The 18365-nt window shown below is 43.8% G+C and overlaps 1 protein-coding gene across 4 annotated transcripts in view; it reads left to right on the top strand.

Moving 5' to 3' along the window:
* Nucleotides 1–5843: 5843 nt before the first annotated feature.
* Nucleotides 5844–18365, top strand: part of AK3 (adenylate kinase 3) — a 21365-nt gene continuing 8843 nt past the window's right edge. The window contains exons 1-2 of one of the 4 annotated variants that reach the window (XM_037901883.2): nucleotides 5844–6204; nucleotides 15617–15736. In XM_037901883.2, the coding sequence (XP_037757811.1) occupies nucleotides 6057–6204; nucleotides 15617–15736 (268 nt within the window). In that variant the 5' untranslated portion in view covers nucleotides 5844–6056. The remainder of the gene's footprint in view (nucleotides 6205–15616; nucleotides 15737–18365) is intronic. The other 3 variants (XM_037901884.2, XM_037901885.2, XM_037901882.2) reach the window with 3 other exon arrangements.

The following is an 18365-nucleotide window of genomic DNA, read 5'->3' as shown; positions in this document are numbered from 1 at the left end:
TTGCTTCCCTGCTTCCAACTAATGAAGTTAAGCCAAAACTCTGCATGTTTCCTTTGCATTTCAGAAATGTGTGGTTGCTGAAACTCCAAATCAGACAATGCTGAATTCTAGACTGTACTCAATGAGGAAGAAGTCTGATGCACTGACAGTTTTCTATTTTTCAGCTGAGCTATATCCACTACGTTTTTTTGCAGAACCTTAGGACACTAATTATACAGCTACTGGTGGTTACACAAATGATTGGTATAAGCAAAGAGATGATAGATTTCAAGGCCAGAAGGGACCATTGTGCCATCTAGTCTGATCTTCTGCAGAACACAGGCCATAGAATTTCTGTAGAACACAGGCCATAGAATTTCCCCAAAATAATTCCTAGAGCAGATCTTTTAGAAAACATCCAGTCTTCATTTAAAAACTGTCAGTGATGGAGAATCCACCATGACCCTTGGTACATTGTTCCAATTGTTAATTAATTACTGTTAAAATTTTCATCTAATTTCCAGTCTGACTTTATCTAGCTGCAATTTCCAGCCATTGGATTGTGTTATCCCTTTCTCAGTTAGACTGAAGAGCCCATTATTAAATATTTGCTCCCTGTGTAGGTACTTGTAGACTGTAATCTAGTCTCTTAACCTTCTATTAAGATAGACCAGAGGTGGGCAAACTACAGCCTGTGGGTCACATCCGGCTCGCAGGACCCTCCTGCCCAGCACCATAGCTCCTGGCCCAGGAGGCTAGCCCCCAGCCCCTCACCCGCTGTTCCCCCTCCCCTGCAGCCTCAGCTCATTGTGCCAACGTGCAATGCTCCGGGCGGCAGGGCTGCGAGCTCCTGGGGCAGCGCAGCTGCAGAACCCAGCCTGACCCGGTGCTCTGTGCTGCCCGGTGGTGTGGCTGGCTCCAGTTGGGCGGCACAGCTGTAACGCTGCCAGCCACCAGTGCTCCAGGCAGCGCGGTAAGGGGGCAGGGACTAGGGCAGGTGGATAGAAGGCAGGGGAGTTCAGGGTGGTGGTGAGGGGGTGGTGGGTGGATGGGGTCAGGGCAGACAGAGGGCGGGGAACAGGTGGGTTGAATGGGGGCAGGGGTCCTGGGGGGCAGTCAGGAAGGAGGGGGGGTTGGATGGGGTGGCGACGGGCAGTCAGGGGCGGGGGTTCCAGGGTGAGTCAGGGGACGGGGGGGTTGCATGGGGCAGGAGTCCCGGGGGGGGGGCGCGTCAGGGGGCAAGAAGCAGGAGGCGGATAGGGGGTGGGGGCTGGGCCACACCCCCCTCCCCTAACCGGCCCTTCATACAATTTCCGAAACCTGATGCGGCCCTCAGGCCAAAAAGTTTGCCTGCCCCTGAGATAGACAGACTCCCATTTCAGTAGGAATTGCTCAGATGGAACAACTGCATAAATGAGCTTCAGATGGGTCACAGATGTTTCCAACTACACAATCCTAAGAAAATCCATATCTCATAAACCTTGACTTGCATAGAATATTCCTGGCTTTCCTCTTTCACTCATTTCTACTCTATTCCTTTGTGTTCTCTCTCTTTTCTTTCTCTATCCCCCCGCCCATGCACACATTGGCTCTTTGTGGCCCTTTCTGTCTCACCCCACTGCTGTCTGTTACCCTCCAAGGCCTTCTCACTGTCATTTGTTACATAAATCCCTAGTGTCAGTTCCATGTGCAGCCACATCCAAACAAAGAAGGGAAATAATTTGCTGTCTTTCCAGACTACTATTTTAAGACACTAGCATGTCCCACAACTGACTCACTCCACTGGCAGCCGGGGTATCCTTGTGTCAAAAATCATGATAAGATGCTCCTGAAAGGGTCCCTGGCAAGAAGGCTGCAGAATACAGCTCAGTTGGCAAGTGTATGTGATGAGAGGAACATATGCTATATGAATGTATTGCTATATTTATGCAACAAAAAGATGTATCCTCCTTCCCCTGGCTGGCACCTCACTGGGGCTTGGGACCAGGAGTCCAGGGATGCTTGGATCTACAGAGGAAAGTGGCTCCAAGGATTGTCCCATTCCCTTGTCTCTGACTGACATTCAGGGGCCAAGGAGAGGATAAGGGACGTAGCAGGTAGACCTCAATGTAGATTACGAAATTGTTAACATAATTTATTCTTAGAATACTAGGTTATCACAAACTTACCTTTGCTGATTTTTTAAGAGATACAATTATTTTCAGAAACATGATGCTTGGAGAATGACAGCTTACATGCTTATGTTTTGGTTGGTTGTTCAATTATTTGAAATAGTCAAGCTAGTTAAGAAAATTCCTAGGAGGTCTTTGCTTTCTGTCAATGTGACAGCCCCCCCAGATGTCAAGGAAAATAACAACTCGGCCATTAAATCTTGTTTGTTACCTCCAAGTGTGTTTACACAGACTCTGAAGTGCAGCTTTATAACTTCTATTTTGCATTAAAATTCTGTATTATTTGACGTTATACCCTGTTTTCAAAGATCTGTAAAAGCATTAGTTATTAAGATTTGCAGATTCATATAGAATATTTGATAGGAGCCTTTAACTGCAAATTGTAAATGTATTGCCAATGGAAGGTCGTAAATCTAGGAACCACTTGGTCAAAAAGGTTTTAAAGGTGACCTCTGCATATTCCAAGAACGACCTAACTGATGGAAAATATAAATGTAGAATATACTATCTCTTTAAATAGTTTATGAGCTTTTTAGTGGTTCTCACTGTGTTCTGTGTTCTAGAAGATCTCTGAACCCAGTCAGAGCAGAAATATAGCTGGCATTACATGTTGTTTCTATATAATAAGCATGGTTATATGGATTCCCCATGCCCATCTGGTTTCTTTATATTATGCTATTGTGTAAACAGCAAAAGCCACAACAGTAATGAATGCTCCAAAGAACAGTCCTGATCCTATAGCTTTTAGTTTTACACATGAGTAAAGAGCAGGCCCAGCAGCAGTGAGAAGGGCATTCAGCACATAACCAAGTTAAACTTTAGTTAATGGTTACTTAGCGTGTTAAGATAAGGGTAATCAAATCTCATGCTTCAGGCACATGCTGGTGTCAGGAAAAAGACTTTTCTTCTACATACAGGATTGTACAATTATGTAGATACACTAATTTAGACTTTGATGGACCAACGATGTACTGCACTACAACAAATCCTATGTGAGTTTGCCTCCTCTCGATCCTTCTATGTTGCAACTATGATGAAACCCCACTAGAACAAGGAGCTGGCCTGTGGAGGAGTCACTGATGTTTTTTACTACGTGGCTGATTTTTGTAATATATTTACCCTTATTTTATAGCCCACGACCAGTGACTGCCTCCATTCTGTGCCGTGGCTCTACTTCTGAGCCCTTTGTCATCTGAACTGGTGTAAAACAAGGCTGTGTACTGGCACCCACGCTTTTCTCCATTTTCTAAGCAGCTATGAAAACGTTAACCCAAGACGGTTTGCCACAGGGCATTGGCATCCAATATTGGACTGACGGCAACCTCTTCAACCTTTCTCATCTCCATGCCAGAACTGAAGTAATATCAGCAACAATAACCAAACTCCACTCCGCAGATTATTGTGCGGTAGTTGCACACTCAGTGGAGGATCTACAAACAGGCCACGAGAGGTTTCCTTTTTAACTCTACTTATACTAAACACACAGGACATGAGAAAGCAACCAGACCTGAAGAAGACCTCTGTATAAGCTCAAAAGCTTCTCTCTCACCAACAGAAGTTGGTACATTAAGAGATATTACCTCATCCACCTTGTCACTCATGAGAAAGAAAACATTTATATTTATTTTGTAACATCAGTTCTCTCTCTCCAAAATCTTATTTTTTGGAACTTGAGAACAAACCATTACAGAGAGCTTTCAAATAAATTTCCTACACACAGACATATATTTATATACCATGTTTGAAGGGACACCATTAATATAAACAATCACATTTCTGCCTGAAAATGTTTTTCTGACTAGTGTTGCAAGCAACATCTAAAACTACTAAGAAATTAGAGGGAAAAAATCTGTTTCAGTTCATTTACTTTGTCCATTTGTCAGTACTTACTAGCTAGTCACTTTCACTGTTTCTCTTTTTGCCATATCTCCTGCTTGCCAGAGGCTTCACACAGTATTAGGGTATAGACAAACTTTTTTAAAAATGGGAAAATGTGATTATAGTACAAAACTTGGCAAGAGGACTCAAGGGGAACTGGAGGAAAGCACCAATTTGCACTGACTGAGTTTACCCGTCCTTGAAACTGGATTTATCTCAGCCAATGCTAATCAAAGCTTCCTTGGTCTGTGGTAGGGGGGCAAGATTTTTTTTAAAATCCATAGTTTGGCACCTAAATTAATGGTATGATTTTCAAAAGTCCTGAACACCCAGCAACTGAAAATCAGGTTTTAGGCCTTGAGCTATGGATTTAGGAGCTTAACTTTAGGTTCATGGTTTTGAAAATCTTAGACTGATGCAGCTGAACTCCACTGTGGGCCACCAATGATTGAAATCAGGGCTAATCCTTACTGTAGACAAGGATTTGGGTGCTCAGTAAGTGTTATGCTCTTCAGCATCACTTGCTGAAAATACTAAAATGCATACTAGTGCAATTATGTGTGCAATTGCTCATTTTAATCATGCAGCTCATGCTCATCTGTTTGAAAATTTAGCTCTTCTTAATGTAGATATCTGGCATCATTCTCCACTTGTGCTGCACCTTCTAAAACAGGGGTGGCCAGCCTGTGGCTCTTCAGAAGTTAATATGCGGCTCCTTGTATAGGCACCGACTCTGGGGCTGGAGCTACGGACGCCAACTTTCCAGTGTGCTGGGGGGGCGCTCACTGCTCAACCCCTGGCTCTGCCACAGGCCCTGCCCCCACTCCACCCCTTCCCGCCTCCTCCCCTGAGCCTACAGTGTCCTCTTCCCACCCCCCCTGCCAGGAAACAGCTGATCAGGAGGTGGGGGAGTGAGAGGGAGGCGCTGATTGGTGGGTGGGAGACACTGGGAGTGGGTGGGGGGGCTGCTGACCTATTACTGTGGCTCTTTGGCAATGTAAATCTGTGAATTCTGGCTCCTTCTCAGGCTTAGGTTGGCCACCCCGTTTTAAAACATGATTTTGTTTGATACCTAAATTTCTGCATTGTTTAGTTTTTGCTTCATTTAGTGTCTTGAAAAGTTTCATCTTTGACTGTTTGCATCTTGAGCTGCTTCACTTAGTTCCCTGAGGAACTAATGGACACAGCTGTCTTGCAGCCTGTGAACTGTTGTACAGCAGCGTTTGCTCTGTCTTAGCTGGAATATGGATTTGTTTGCCAAACAGGATGTCCCAGCCAAGGCCTTCAAGGAGATGACTAGAGCAGTGCGAAAACGTTCACTCTGGAGGCGGTGTTATAGGGTTGATATGCAATTAAACAGGCAACCCCACCATTACCTCCTCTGTCAATTCCCACTCAGACCCTGGCAAGTCCTTTTGAACTGTGCCATGACCAGCGGAGGGCACCTTTACAGCGGCCCGCTTTCCTGCCCTGGCAACATCTTCTTTCTTTCCTTCTCTATCTCCCCCCTTCCCGTCCTTCCTCTGTATCTCCCCCTCCGACTTTTCTTCTTTCCCGCCCGGGGGGCCCAGGGCCCGCAGCTAAACTAGTGGCTGCTCTGCCCTCAGCGGCTGTGTGAGGGTTTGATGGCGGCATAAGGCGCCTTTTAGGACCAGCGCCGGTTGCTCCTACCAGCCTCCCCGGCCCAGGGCAGCCCTGCGGGGCGGGCGGGGGCCGCTGCTGCACGGGAGCCTGGGGCTCGGGGCTCGAGCCGCGGGCCTGTGCGGGGGAGAGACAGACAGACGGGCCGGGGAGGGGAAGGTTGAAGGCGGGGAGGAGGGGCTGGGCTGGGCTTTCTAGGCAGCGCTTCCACTTCCTGGCCCGGCGAGTGCAGCGCAGTCCCGCAGCGGCTGAGCCCGCGCCCGCCCCGCTAGCCCAGGGCTCCGCGCCGCACGGGATGCGCAGCGGCCGCAGCCCCTGAGAAGGGTTCCCCGGGCGCCGGGCCGCGAAACGGGTCCCCTCTCGCCAGCCCTAGCGCGGCGGCTCGGCATGGTGGTGCGGCCGCTGCTGCGGGCCGTGATCATGGGCCCGCCGGGCTCCGGCAAGGGCACCGTGTCCTCCCGCATAGTCAAGCACTTCGCCCTGAAGCACCTCTCCAGCGGGGACCTGCTCCGCGGCAACCTGCAGAGAAGGACAGGTAGGGGCGGGCGGGGGGCCCAGGCAGCGGCCGCCGTGTCTCCTCCCAGAGGCTGCGGACCCTGCAGCGCCGAGGGCCGGCAGGTGAAGCGAAAGTCATTTTGAAGGGTGGATGGTTGCGCTGGCCCAGGGAGGCTCCGAAGCCCAGTAAGACCCTGTGTACCCAGCCTCCCCGCCCCTGGCTGTGGCATTTATCCTGCCCCTGGCTGTGGCATTTATCCTGCCCCTGTCGCCCAGGCAGAGGAGTTTCTAGGAGCTGCCGTGTGTACTGACCGCCCAGCTCCTCGCTCCTGAATAAACTGCCTGTAGCCTCAGCTGTTAGGGTAATGGGGATCCTGCTGTCCCCTGGCTCCCACGCCTAGAGCTGAGCTTGAATTCCCTTCGGGGACCGTGTGGGCCCTTTGTCCTTCTGAGATCGGTAAATCAAAATAGCCTGTGGTTTGGGGAATGGGTCTTCGGCCATTCAGTTCACCGCACTCAGGGAAGAGTTTGCCTGGGTGTCCTTGGCCATAACTCCCTTGCTCAGATTGCATGTGAGTTGCATGCATGCCATAATCCATTCCTGCTGCCAGCGGTTTACACTTCAGTGGTGAAACAGTTGCGTGCTTGGTAACAAATGTCCAGTATTTGAGGTGTCTGGCATATCTTTCCCCCAGAAGTACTGAGTGCTCACATCTCTGATGGACTTCAGTTGAAGTGGGTGCTCTAAAAACCAGGACCCAAGTTACTGACTTTGGAATGACTTCACAATTAGCGGGGGGACTTCTGAAGACTTGGGCCATAGTTTGTAAAGTGCATTGAGTTCTTTTGGGTTGAAAGGTGTTACATAAATGCATGACATGATTAATAATAAGACCAACTGGGAGGGGGAGAGTGAGCCCGGAAGAAGACAACAGCTCCTTCTCCTTTCAGAGACTCCAAAGGTTGATAAGAGGGAGTTAGGTTAGGTGATGCAAATTGGGAGAGCTGAACTGGTGAAACGCAGGGGGGCCTTTTTGGTCACGTGTTTAAATTAAATAACATACTTAAAAGGTGTTGAGGTGCTGAGAAACAAATCTTGTGTGTACATATAGTTAAGTAGAAACACAATAATCTGGAGGTAAGGGGATAGATTTAGTGTCCCAAATAACTAGTTAAGCAGTCACAATTCATTATAGTGAAACACTGCTTCTTGGCAGTGATACAGATGCCTTAAGGCTTTTGTTGAATTCTGGGCTGTCATACTTTTTCTTGTATGAACCATATCTTAATAGAGAAATTATCTTATGAAACATGTCCCTTCTCATTCATGATCACATAACATTCCAGTGGCAACTACAGTCACAGTTTAGAGGGGACAGTAATGGTATTATTATTAGAAGCATTTTTAGCTGTACTTTAATTCCCTTTCCTAGACAGTATCATGTTATCCACAGGACACCCTCCCCGCATCCGTGTAGTCCATTTGATTGCAATTTGGTAAGTGGGGTAAGGTACAGTCCTGACACCACAGATGAAATGTCGATAGCTTTAAAGTGGAGGGCTTTATCAGGAACCAGCAGAAATGGGGTTAATATTAATTGTGCACATTTATAAAATACAAATGGTCATCTGTGTTTCACCTCTTTCTAACGTGTTGTTAAAAACAGATGAAACATTGATTGTGGCTGGACTCTATATGCAGTATAGGTTAAAGCATTCCCCTTTATTTTTCTTACGGTGTTAGTTGTCTGCAGAGGGTTTTTATGTGTTTGCTTTGGCAGCTGGTATGAAACTCATTTAATGTATGAATATCTCTGTGGAATATTTATATGAGGATTTTAATGTCTTGAAAGCACTTTGATATAAAGCAGTGTTCAGCAAAATCATGCTTGAAGTGAGTGCTCAGTAAAAGTACAGCATATTGCTCGGTGTTTAGTTCTTGTGGTTTTAATATTAAATGGTATCTTAAACCTAGACTCTTAGATGTTGTCCCTGGAAAAGGCATAAAAAGTGTCACAAGCACACACTGAAGTTCCATCTATACTGCATTGCTTCCTGTGGGCCCAGTCCTAACACCCATGGAAGTCAAAAGGAGTTGAGATGACCCCCTAAGTTAGGGAAATATTTAAAGGTGCTCACTTCTGTCATGGTTGTGTTGGTAAGCCCCCCTTCCGCCTTTATTAACCAAACATTATTTGACTATTTAGTGACATAGGCCAAGATTTTCAGAAGTATCTAGTGATTTTGAGGTGCCTCAAATACTGGATGCCCAAACTCAGAGGTATTAAGAGGTCTGCCTTTTCAGAAAGTGCTAAGTACTTTCTCTTTCAAAATCAGGCCTCTTTAAGATGTCTCAGGTTGGTCTGCCAGAAAATGAGGAGCCTGAAATCAGTAATTGCTTTTCAGAATGTTGCCTTAGTCTTAAGTGTCTTTTAAAAACAAAACAAAAAGGACCAAACCCCTAATATTACCCTGTCTACAAGTAGCTGTTGTAACTGTGTCAGCAGTGACTGTTTAAAAAACAATGGGCAGAATTTTCAAATGTGGGTATTGTCCACACTAACATTTTAATTGTTTGTAAGCCGTTCGTGGCACCGTTGGGTTTAAACATAGCTACGCTGTGTGTGGGTGATAACAGACGAATAATAGTCGTGATGTCAGCTGATAGTCTTACCCCGTCAGTCTGACGATATGTCTTCACTACAACTCTAAAGTGCTGCTGTGGCACCGCATTAACATGGCTGTGTCGTCGAGGCACCAGCGCTGGGAGAGAGCGCTGTAAAAAAAAAACATCCCACCCCCATGAGGGGAGTAGCTCCCAGCAGCTGCAAAGATCATTTTCCTTGCCTGTTGCTTTGACTATGTCGGCCCCTATGCATCCTTTCACTGGCTCTCCCTTTTCTGTCACATCAAACATAAGTTACTTGCCTTTACATTCAAGGCCCTGCTTGGCCTATTTCCTCCCCCACTCCCCACCTATTATCTCTCATTGAGATGTCAACTCCCTCCTCTGATCGGCATATGATCCCAGACTCTATTGCTCCCTTGTTAAATTTTCAGAGGAGCACTATTGTTGTTTCTCCTGTGCTGCCTCTCGCACTAGGTAGGTGCTCACTGTAAACATCTGCAAAGCTACTTCTTTATTCAAATTCCTTCTTAAAAATTCTTATTTGCTATGATGCCTATAACTAACTGGACAGTGGTTAAGCTGCTCTTGTGCTATCATGCGACCACTGCCTATCATGCTGACCAATATTGTCTCATTGTTTCCTTGTATTCCTGCATCAGTCTGTCTGTAGTTATCTGTTGTTCTGTGCTTAGGTTGTAAGCTCTTTGAGGCTGTGTTTGTATGGCTCCTACCACACTGGGGTCCTGGAATGGGGCTCCTAGGTGCTTAAGAAATGGGGAGATGTTTTAAGGAGGCTGCTAGACATCTAGATGAGATGTTGGCGATGCAAAACTAAACAGAATGGGAGAAATCAGGGTCAGGGAGGTAGGTTTGGGGGATGTAAAGGTGGTAGCTGAAGCCATGAGAGAAGATAACATCTAGGGAGTGAGCATAGATTGGGAAAATGAGGATAAAACCCTAAGCAATACCAACACAGAAGGATCAGGAGGAGAAACCGGAGTTGTCAAAGACACTGAAGGAGCAGCCAGCTCAGGAGGAGGAGAACCAAGGGAACACTGAGTTATGGAAATACCAGGAAGAGTCGGAGAAATGCAATGGAGAAATTGAGAAGGAGAATAGAGAAGAGACTTTTGGAAGGAGTTATATAGCAAGTTCTGGATCCCTTAGATTTTGTTCACTGGGAGGCCATTGGTGACCTTGAGGAGAGCAGAAGCCATCTTGAGTGAGTATCAAGACAGAAGCTGAGAGAGTGGGTGTAGATGGCACACTCAAGAAGTTTGGTGGTAACTGGGAGGAAGGGGATGGATGGGAGGCTAGTTGGAAATGCCTCTCAAAGTTTTAACATTACTACATAGGAAAATTGGGGGTAACAGTCTTGTTTTCCACAAAGAAACAAATGTTGTGAGTTTTGAAGATAGTGAATCTTCAAATGTGAAAAAACCCACATTTCTCAATTCTATAGCAGGTCTTCTTTTGAAAATAAAAAAGATTTACAACTGTTTACTAATCCATAGAAGGTTAACTAGAGTTAGACTTTGCCTTTTCAGCATCTGTCACCCTGTTAAAAACTTTGGCAAGGGTTCAGTTGTTGAAGAGAAGAGTCTTATTGAATGCATGTTCTTGAGGGTCCTTAGCAGTCTGCATTTATTATCACGCTTTCCTGCTTTGGAGGGGAGATTTTGTGATGCCTTCTCTGTTGCTAAGCAACCTGTTGCCTGGTGAACATGGTCGAAGTTTGTTGGCTCTGTGCAGTAACTTCCCACAAGGACACCCTAAGCTGTTGCAGAAGTTTTGTAAATAGACATCCATTTTATGCTTTTGGCAGGAACCGAGAATTATAATGGCTCTAGGTCCACAGTTCACCAGATCAAGTCCTACATTATTTTCAGAGGCCCAGATCTGTGTAAAAATGTATGGCCTTGTATACATGAAGGTTTTGTACCAGTATAACTATTTCAGTTAGCACAACCTTAGGGTGGATGTAGCTATACTGGCATAAAGAGCCTTACACAGATATAAGCTACTCCTGACAGAATTCATATGGCTCACATTTTTCTGTGCCCCACACGCAAAAAAACACACAAGAAATCTGCCAGGGGACACACGCCTCTTCCCTGGCAGCGCGCCTGTTCCAACGTGCCTGGAGCAGCTTCAGAGAGGGGGAGGGGGTCTGGGTGTGTGTGCCTGTGTGATTGATCACCGAGGGTGGTGGGGGGGCTACTGAAGCTTGCTGGCGTGGAAGGGTAGGGCTTTTTATTATGCATGAGGCAGACTAGAAACAGAAATGTAGCAGCCTGCCTGAGTTAATTGATCTCATTCTCTGAGGCAAAAATGTAGCAGCCTGCCTACATAGCAACATTGTTAATGTTCCTATTGTTAGTTAACTGTTACCATTCTCAGTCAGTACCCCTAGGAGCATAAAACCTGTGAAAGTTTTAAGGCCCTTACATTGCCAGAGTGATGTAAAGGAGCCTTATTATAAATGACAGTAAGGGAATCCTCAGATAGGAAGATCTATTTGCTTTCTCACTTTTTTCCTGTGCCACAGTGGCACAATGGGGTTAGATTACAGCTCAGGATTTATTTTATTTACCCATTTGAAAACAAAAAAGACTTTGAGGGCAAATAAAACATTTACCAAGCAGTCAATAAAATGTCAGTACAATCAGAATCAAGCACTTCCCAAAGAGCCAGGTCCAGGACAATGATTAGCAAAACTGTATGACTTTCATGTGTGAAAGTCTGAGCAATCTAAAATGACATTCTACTTGTTTTCTTTCTGTTTGGTGTTCTGTAATGTAATTTAAATGAAAATCCAGGATTATAACTGGAATGCAGGGTATTAGTTACCAAGTGTTTGTAACTTAACTTTCATGTGTTTAGGAAATGCTGAATAGTTATTGTGACTTTTTTTTCTGTATTGAAGTTTAAATAAATTACCAAAACAATTGAAACTGGTGTGATTATCGTGCATTATTTTGAAAAATAAAATATGCAGAATTTTGATTTTTTTTGGCACAGAATCCCCCCAGGAATAATAAGTTTATTCCCTTCCCTGTGTGCACTTAGGGGGTGTGCCACTTTCATTGCACCAGTATAAGAGGTACAATTTGCATGTGTAGACAAGGCCAAAGGTCCTCTGCTGCAGCAAAGTAGTAAGGTATATAAAAGAATAGATCCAGTTCCTTCCCTCTCCCTCTCATATTGAGATCCTCTTTCCAGTTTGCAAAACTCTCCAAGATTTGAAACACTAGGACAACCCTGGTGTTCCTGACACCACTGCAGTGTTACAACAGGGTTTAAACTAGCATGGTTTGCTCACAGTATGGACATTTCCCTCCCCGCTGCCCAGAAAAAAAGAAAACCCAGTCCCAATTGCCTTTCCTTTCATTGCTAAATGAAAATAGCTAAACTTGCAGTAGAGTGATGAATCCAGCCCTCCATGCTAGTAGCATGGATATGTAGTGTGTGCCCGCGATGTCAGAATGGGAATTTCCCACACCCCTTACTGCTAGATAGAGCACCTGAGATAAAAGTAATACGGCAGTAGGTGGAGAGTTGACATGCTTTAAAAGTGTATTTTAAAAATGCTTGTTATCTGTCTTTAAGCAGCTACTTGTTTGGCAGTTGCAGTAAGGGAATGTATGTTCCTGCCCTTTTTCCCTAACCACACCCAGAACTAGTTGGGTACAGGATCCGTGCTAGTTCGGGCAAATGGAAATGGTAACAAGGGTGGGGAGCTCTCAGTAATGCTAATAAAGCAGGTTAAGCTAGGCATATGCATGATGAGAGCATGATGTTAGCACTGAGAGCTGGTTTCATGATATTGTTGTGGTGGTAGACACTTCTTTACTAAATTACTTGAACTTGCAGAAAATGAGGGGAATGAAGAAGAGTGAATATTTGGATTTCTGAAATGTGTGACAGTCTCCCCCAGGATAACACACACAGGACCAGCTTTAACTCAGCTGCATTTCCCTAGTATAACACCTCTTGAATGTGAAACTTTACAGTGTACTAGGTATTTGAGTCAAAGGTTTATAGTCTCTGCAAAATGTGTGTGTATATAGGATGAGGTGAACAGCTACTGTTTATAGGCTCTGCAAAGATTTATAGACTCTGCAAAATGTGTGTATAAAGGATGATGTGGACAATATAAAAATATATTCCTAGCCTGATTGGTATAGTAGTTGGCAGATTAATGCTTTCAGTTGTAGATCCTCTGCTCCTGAACCCCTCCTTCATCTCTGGCCCCGCTAGTAAAGTGATCACTTTGTGCCTGCATGAGAGGTTTTTAGATCCTGGCTATTCTGCTGTTTGCTTTTGCAAGGCTGGAGCAAATACTGTTTGATAAAGACTTGGAATTTCAATGCATGAGAGTTCTTTTTCCTGAGGAACTGTAGTGCCATTAATTGAGTTCCTGCCCTGTGGCTGCTCAGGGGCACCTACAGTGGAGACCAAGTAGAGTGAGTTTATACAACTAAAACCTAAATTGTCCCACATGCTGTTGTGTGGGAACTGGTGGGACTGCAGAGGAGTGTAATCCCCTGCTTTGTGTTCCCCTACCACCGAAACCTCAGGGCTCCAGCAGAGGGGAATATATGGGGTCCTAGGAGCTCCATTCTGTGGTGGGGAAAGGCTCACCTTCCATTTTTATGAAGAAGAGGTTCTCCCACTCCATGTAACTGTATGTAGCTCACCAGGACTAAACTCGTGAGGGACAGATTTCCATGTCTTCTTCTTTCTGTATAGTGCTGATCATGGTGAGGGAAATCTCTTTGCAATGTAGGCAGAGTAAGGAAAGCTGTGCCTTTTTGGAGAAGGGTGGGCCAAGAGCACATCCTGGGACTAGGAAAGGGGTAGCATGGGTAAAGAAATAGAAGTGTCTGGATTCAAGTTGTTTTGATTTTAAAACTGCCATGACTTTGAATTTGACCGTTCCTAGACTCTGGGGATATTTGAAATCTGGACCTGATTGCTGTGGCTGATATCCATATCTCTAAGTGAGAGTGTTGTGAACAGCCTAGTTGTGAATACGAACACTTTGCCTTAATTAAGGAAGATGTTTCTACGCTTCTATTGCTGCTTTAAAAACAAACAAAACTGAAGGCCACTTTTTCTAGTGCTTGAGTGCATCAGTTGCATTTGAGCCATCTGAGACTTACTAAGGAAGGAGCTAGTAATATTCTGTAAATGAAAAGCTTCTTTTTCTCTTCAGGTTTGCATACTGCTCTCATCACTATAGTACTTGAGTGCCTTCTGATAGTTCTTTAAGCATGCAGAAAACTCTAATTAGAAGAACTGCGGCCAAGACCTTAAAAATTGTAAGGTTTTGGCACTTGTAGTTTTTCGGTGTCTTCCCATTCCCATACAACTCTCCTGTTTGGGGTCCTGTAGCTAGCTCAAGAAGAAAGTAAGTACAGACACTCCCAGGGCTACGCAAGATCTGACTTACGCAAATCTGCACTTACGGAAAAAGTTCCATAAGCTAGAAATAGGAGGGTTGGGTTTTTTTGGCGTAACGGTCGGGTATATGTTTCCAACTTATGCAGAACTGGAGTTATGCAAAGCGTTCTGGAACAGAATGATTGCATAAATTGGGGAGCGTCTGTATCTGAATTAACAGTTATGATCCAGTTCTGCAAATCCCCCATGTATAAAATCAATCAAGTTCCACACTGGGAGGACTGGGTCCTAATTTCATAGTTAAAGGACAGAAGGGACTATTATGATCGTCTAGTTCAGTGGCTCTCAACCTTACATTTCAGCATATAGTATATAGAGCAGTATAAACAAGCCATTGTCTGTATGAAATTTTAGTTTGTACTGACTTTGCTAGGGCTTTTTATGTAGCCTGTTGTAAAACTACGCAAATATCTAGATGAGCTGATGTACCCCCTGGAAGACTTCTGTGTATCCCCAGGAGTACACGTATCCCTGGTTGAGAACCAATGATCTAGTTGACATGGATAACACCCGCCAAAGGACCTCACCAAATAATTTCTACATCAGACCCCTAACTTCTGCTTAAGCTATAGCATATTTACATAGCAATTTGTGAGGGTATGTTTTGTGTGCTTCTTGTTTTTTGAGGAAACCAACCATAATAAACGGTTGCCATCTAACCAAACCAGTGGAGGAGTGCTGGTACTAAATGTTAGTCAATACCATGTGAATACAATAGTGTCCACAAATGATTTATGAAAGCATACATCACTTATAAAAACACTCCTTTGTAAATCTGGATAAAGTGAAAGAAATAACATTCTCTAGCTATAGTGTTTCAGACGCATGTTGCTTTCTTAAATACTCAAGGAGGCATCTAGTTGGAACTTTGATATTGTCTTTTAGTAAAACATCATCCATCTGAAAAAGACATTAACGTTCACCATACTGTAGAACTTAATGCTAAACTACATGCAGAAAAGTAGTCAATAGGACTGCAACTTTTTGATCAGGAAATATGAGGCAATGTTAGGCCCTTTCATTCTTACTGGACCCAGAGCATTTGTGTTCCTGGTGTGTTCTGCCTTTTTAAAGAGGCTCTATTGGTGACTTTCTCCTGTTTCCAGTCTTAGGACCTGATCCTGCAAACACACATGAGTAACTTTACTCAGTGTGAATACCCCCACTGGCATCTGCTCTAAATTGTAGTGAAAATGAGGGGAAAATATATTTTTTTTAGATTTAAAAAAATATCACGTGTCAGTCACTTATAATTCACAACCCATCTACCCTCAGGCTTCTGACTAAAGTTATTTGTAGATTTCTGGGCTGCTGAGGGGCATTGCTACATTAGTATATGCTTGTTTTGCTTCCATAGAGGTCGGTGTCATTGCCAAGACCTACATCGATCAAGGGCAGCTTATTCCAGATGATATCATGACACGGTTGATGCTGAATGAGCTGAAAAATCTATACCAGTACCACTGGCTGCTGGATGGTAAGTTAAGATACAGGGGGAAATCATTTGCATGTGGGAAAGACAGGAAATGTAGATTGGAAAGATTGTGTTCCTTTCACTTCTAAGACAATTAGTGGACACCTAGTAATTATGCCAGGGTCTTGAGAGTCAGAAAATCAGAATTCTGCTTCTGATTCTTCCATTAAACTGCCATGTGACCTTGGGCAAATCTCAGCCTCTCTGCCTCGGTTTCCCCATAAGTAAAATGTGGATAATAGTATGTATTCTACTTTCTAGGGAGAGTGTGAAGCTTAATTAATGTTAATAAAGCGTTTTGTTATTCTTGGATGAAAGGTGAAAGATCAAAATGGTATTAGTTCATACAGCGTCTATCACAACGGGGATCTCATCCACGACTGGGGCTCCTAGCTCGTATGGTATAATACAAATGGCTGAATTTTTGTTCTAGAATAGTTCAGGTTTTTTTTTTAAAAAATCCTTATTCTTTCAGGATATAACCATTCTTTTGGTAAAGTTACAAAGTGAAACAGTCAAGCCACGAAATACCAAAACTAAGATTGCACACACAAATTCAGCTGTGCCCTCTTGTATGTATACAGTCTGTAATTATATGTTCACATACTGGCTTTTCTTTTTCCCCTGAAGGATCTCTATCTTGTTGGAATACATAGGTTTAATCCTGTGAGTGAATGGGGGCAGGAATACCTATTCAATAAGACGGATGTTTTGCAGATCTGTGCCTTACTTTTAACCACATTCGATGTCAGCTGCAACAGCGTGAACCTGAATGTGCAGCCGTACAGCTGACAGCACTCATTGGACAGAAAGAAGCAAGGCTCCACAGTTGATACATGCTGTCCCCATGTCCTCTCTCGGTTTAGGTTGCAAACTCTTTTTGGACAGGGACCTTTGGCCAAAATCATCGTTAGTGTAATTCCATGGAGTTCAATAGAATTTATATGCTATATAAATAATATTGGTCTACTAAACATGTTCATCCGAAAAACCTTAGTTCTACAACTGCAGTTTGTCATGGGTAGCTCCAGGGCAGACTAAACTGAGTTGTTTACTGAGCTGCTGTAATGCTGATATGGCAAAGTATGAGTTTCCGCACTCTGAAAACAGTTTATTGGCTTTTACTGAACCACTGTAGATGTAGAGACTTGAGGCTTGTAGGCACTGAAGTGACTTTTTTAGAGTAAGGTTTATTTTTGCAGAGCTGTAAACGCTTTTCCTCTGCACTCAAACTATATATATGCTTTATTGTACCACTGCATATACTTTTTTGGGTTTGTATACACACCCTTTTTTGATACAGCAGTAAGTCAAATATTTCACTGAAATGGTACTTACTGCACCTTTCATCCAAGAGTCTTGAAGCACTTCAGCTCTCATAACAGCCCTGTGAAGTGTAAAACCTGTTTTCCAGTTGAGTAAACAGAGGCACAGAATGGCTGAGTGACAAAGTCACAAAGTGAGTCAGCAATAGAGCTGCGACTCCCCACTCTCTCACATCTAATTTTTAGACACATTCCCTCATCTACAGGTCATCTCAGGAAATGGAATGAGAGGATCATCTGTTGTAACACAAATAGGACCTGAAGGACTGTAACACATACACAGAAAGTGAAGTACTTGGCATAAGTGAATTGGTTCCTCACTTTGCGGGCATGTCATTAAGCTGAAATACTAGCTGTAAGGCCTTCTCAGATTTTTCAATATGTGCTTTGTTGTAAGGCTCTTTTGCCTTAGTTGTCCTTACTCTCATGATAGGGCGGTAATTGCCATTTCCTAATGGTATGCGAAAAGGGCTTTCTCCGGTTTAAACCTGCTAGAGCATGTCTACATGGGGAAATATACTGCCATAGCTAAAATGGAATTAGATATTCTGGAATAACTCGCCCTATGGACACTATTCCAGAAAAGTAACTCTTATTCCAGAATAGCAATAGTGGAATAGTTTCTTCTGTAGCTATTGCTAGTCAATTGCCCCACGTAAAAAAGGCTTTAGAAATAAGTGCTTGAACTCTTTGTGGAGAAACATTGGTTCCCTTTCTCTTCAGGTAGATTAGGTTTATTCAGTAACAAAGATGTTATCTTCAGACACTCCACTGCTCAGATCTGTTATTAATCTGAAATAATTGGATTAAAATTAACTACTGCCTTGATTCAAAAGTATGGTTGAAAGGCCAAAAAAAAATCAGTATATTTCTAGTTTTTGTTAATGATGCCAGACTCCTGTACAACCTAAGTAAATAAATATTTTTACTGACCTCGTTCTTTAGTAGAACTTTGGACACTAGATAGTTTAGGGTAGGGCCTGTTGTCAGTTTCCTTTTAGGCAAATTAATCCCTGGAACATCTCCAGTAAACTTCAGTGGCAACACAAAGGACGAATTTGACCCTTTATGGCTACTACCAGTTACTTCCCTACTTAGTCCTGACTTTTGCACTACCTTGGCATTAAATCAGTTTTGTAATGAATGTTGAGATCACACAGGCTGCTCAGAATGGATTTTGTGGAGAACTTTTCAAAATCTGATGTCCAGTCAAAGTGGCCAATGATGGAACAAAGATGAATGGGAGGAAACAGGAAATAATAGCACTAAGGATTTTTACTTTGTCTTGGAGGTAGCTGTCAAGTGGA

This window comes from Chelonia mydas, chromosome 5 (assembly GCF_015237465.2).
Source record: "Chelonia mydas isolate rCheMyd1 chromosome 5, rCheMyd1.pri.v2, whole genome shotgun sequence".
Taxonomy (NCBI): domain Eukaryota; kingdom Metazoa; phylum Chordata; order Testudines; family Cheloniidae; genus Chelonia; species Chelonia mydas.
The sequence above is the reverse complement of the archived record's forward strand: the minus strand, read 5'-3'. Positions and strand labels throughout refer to the sequence as shown.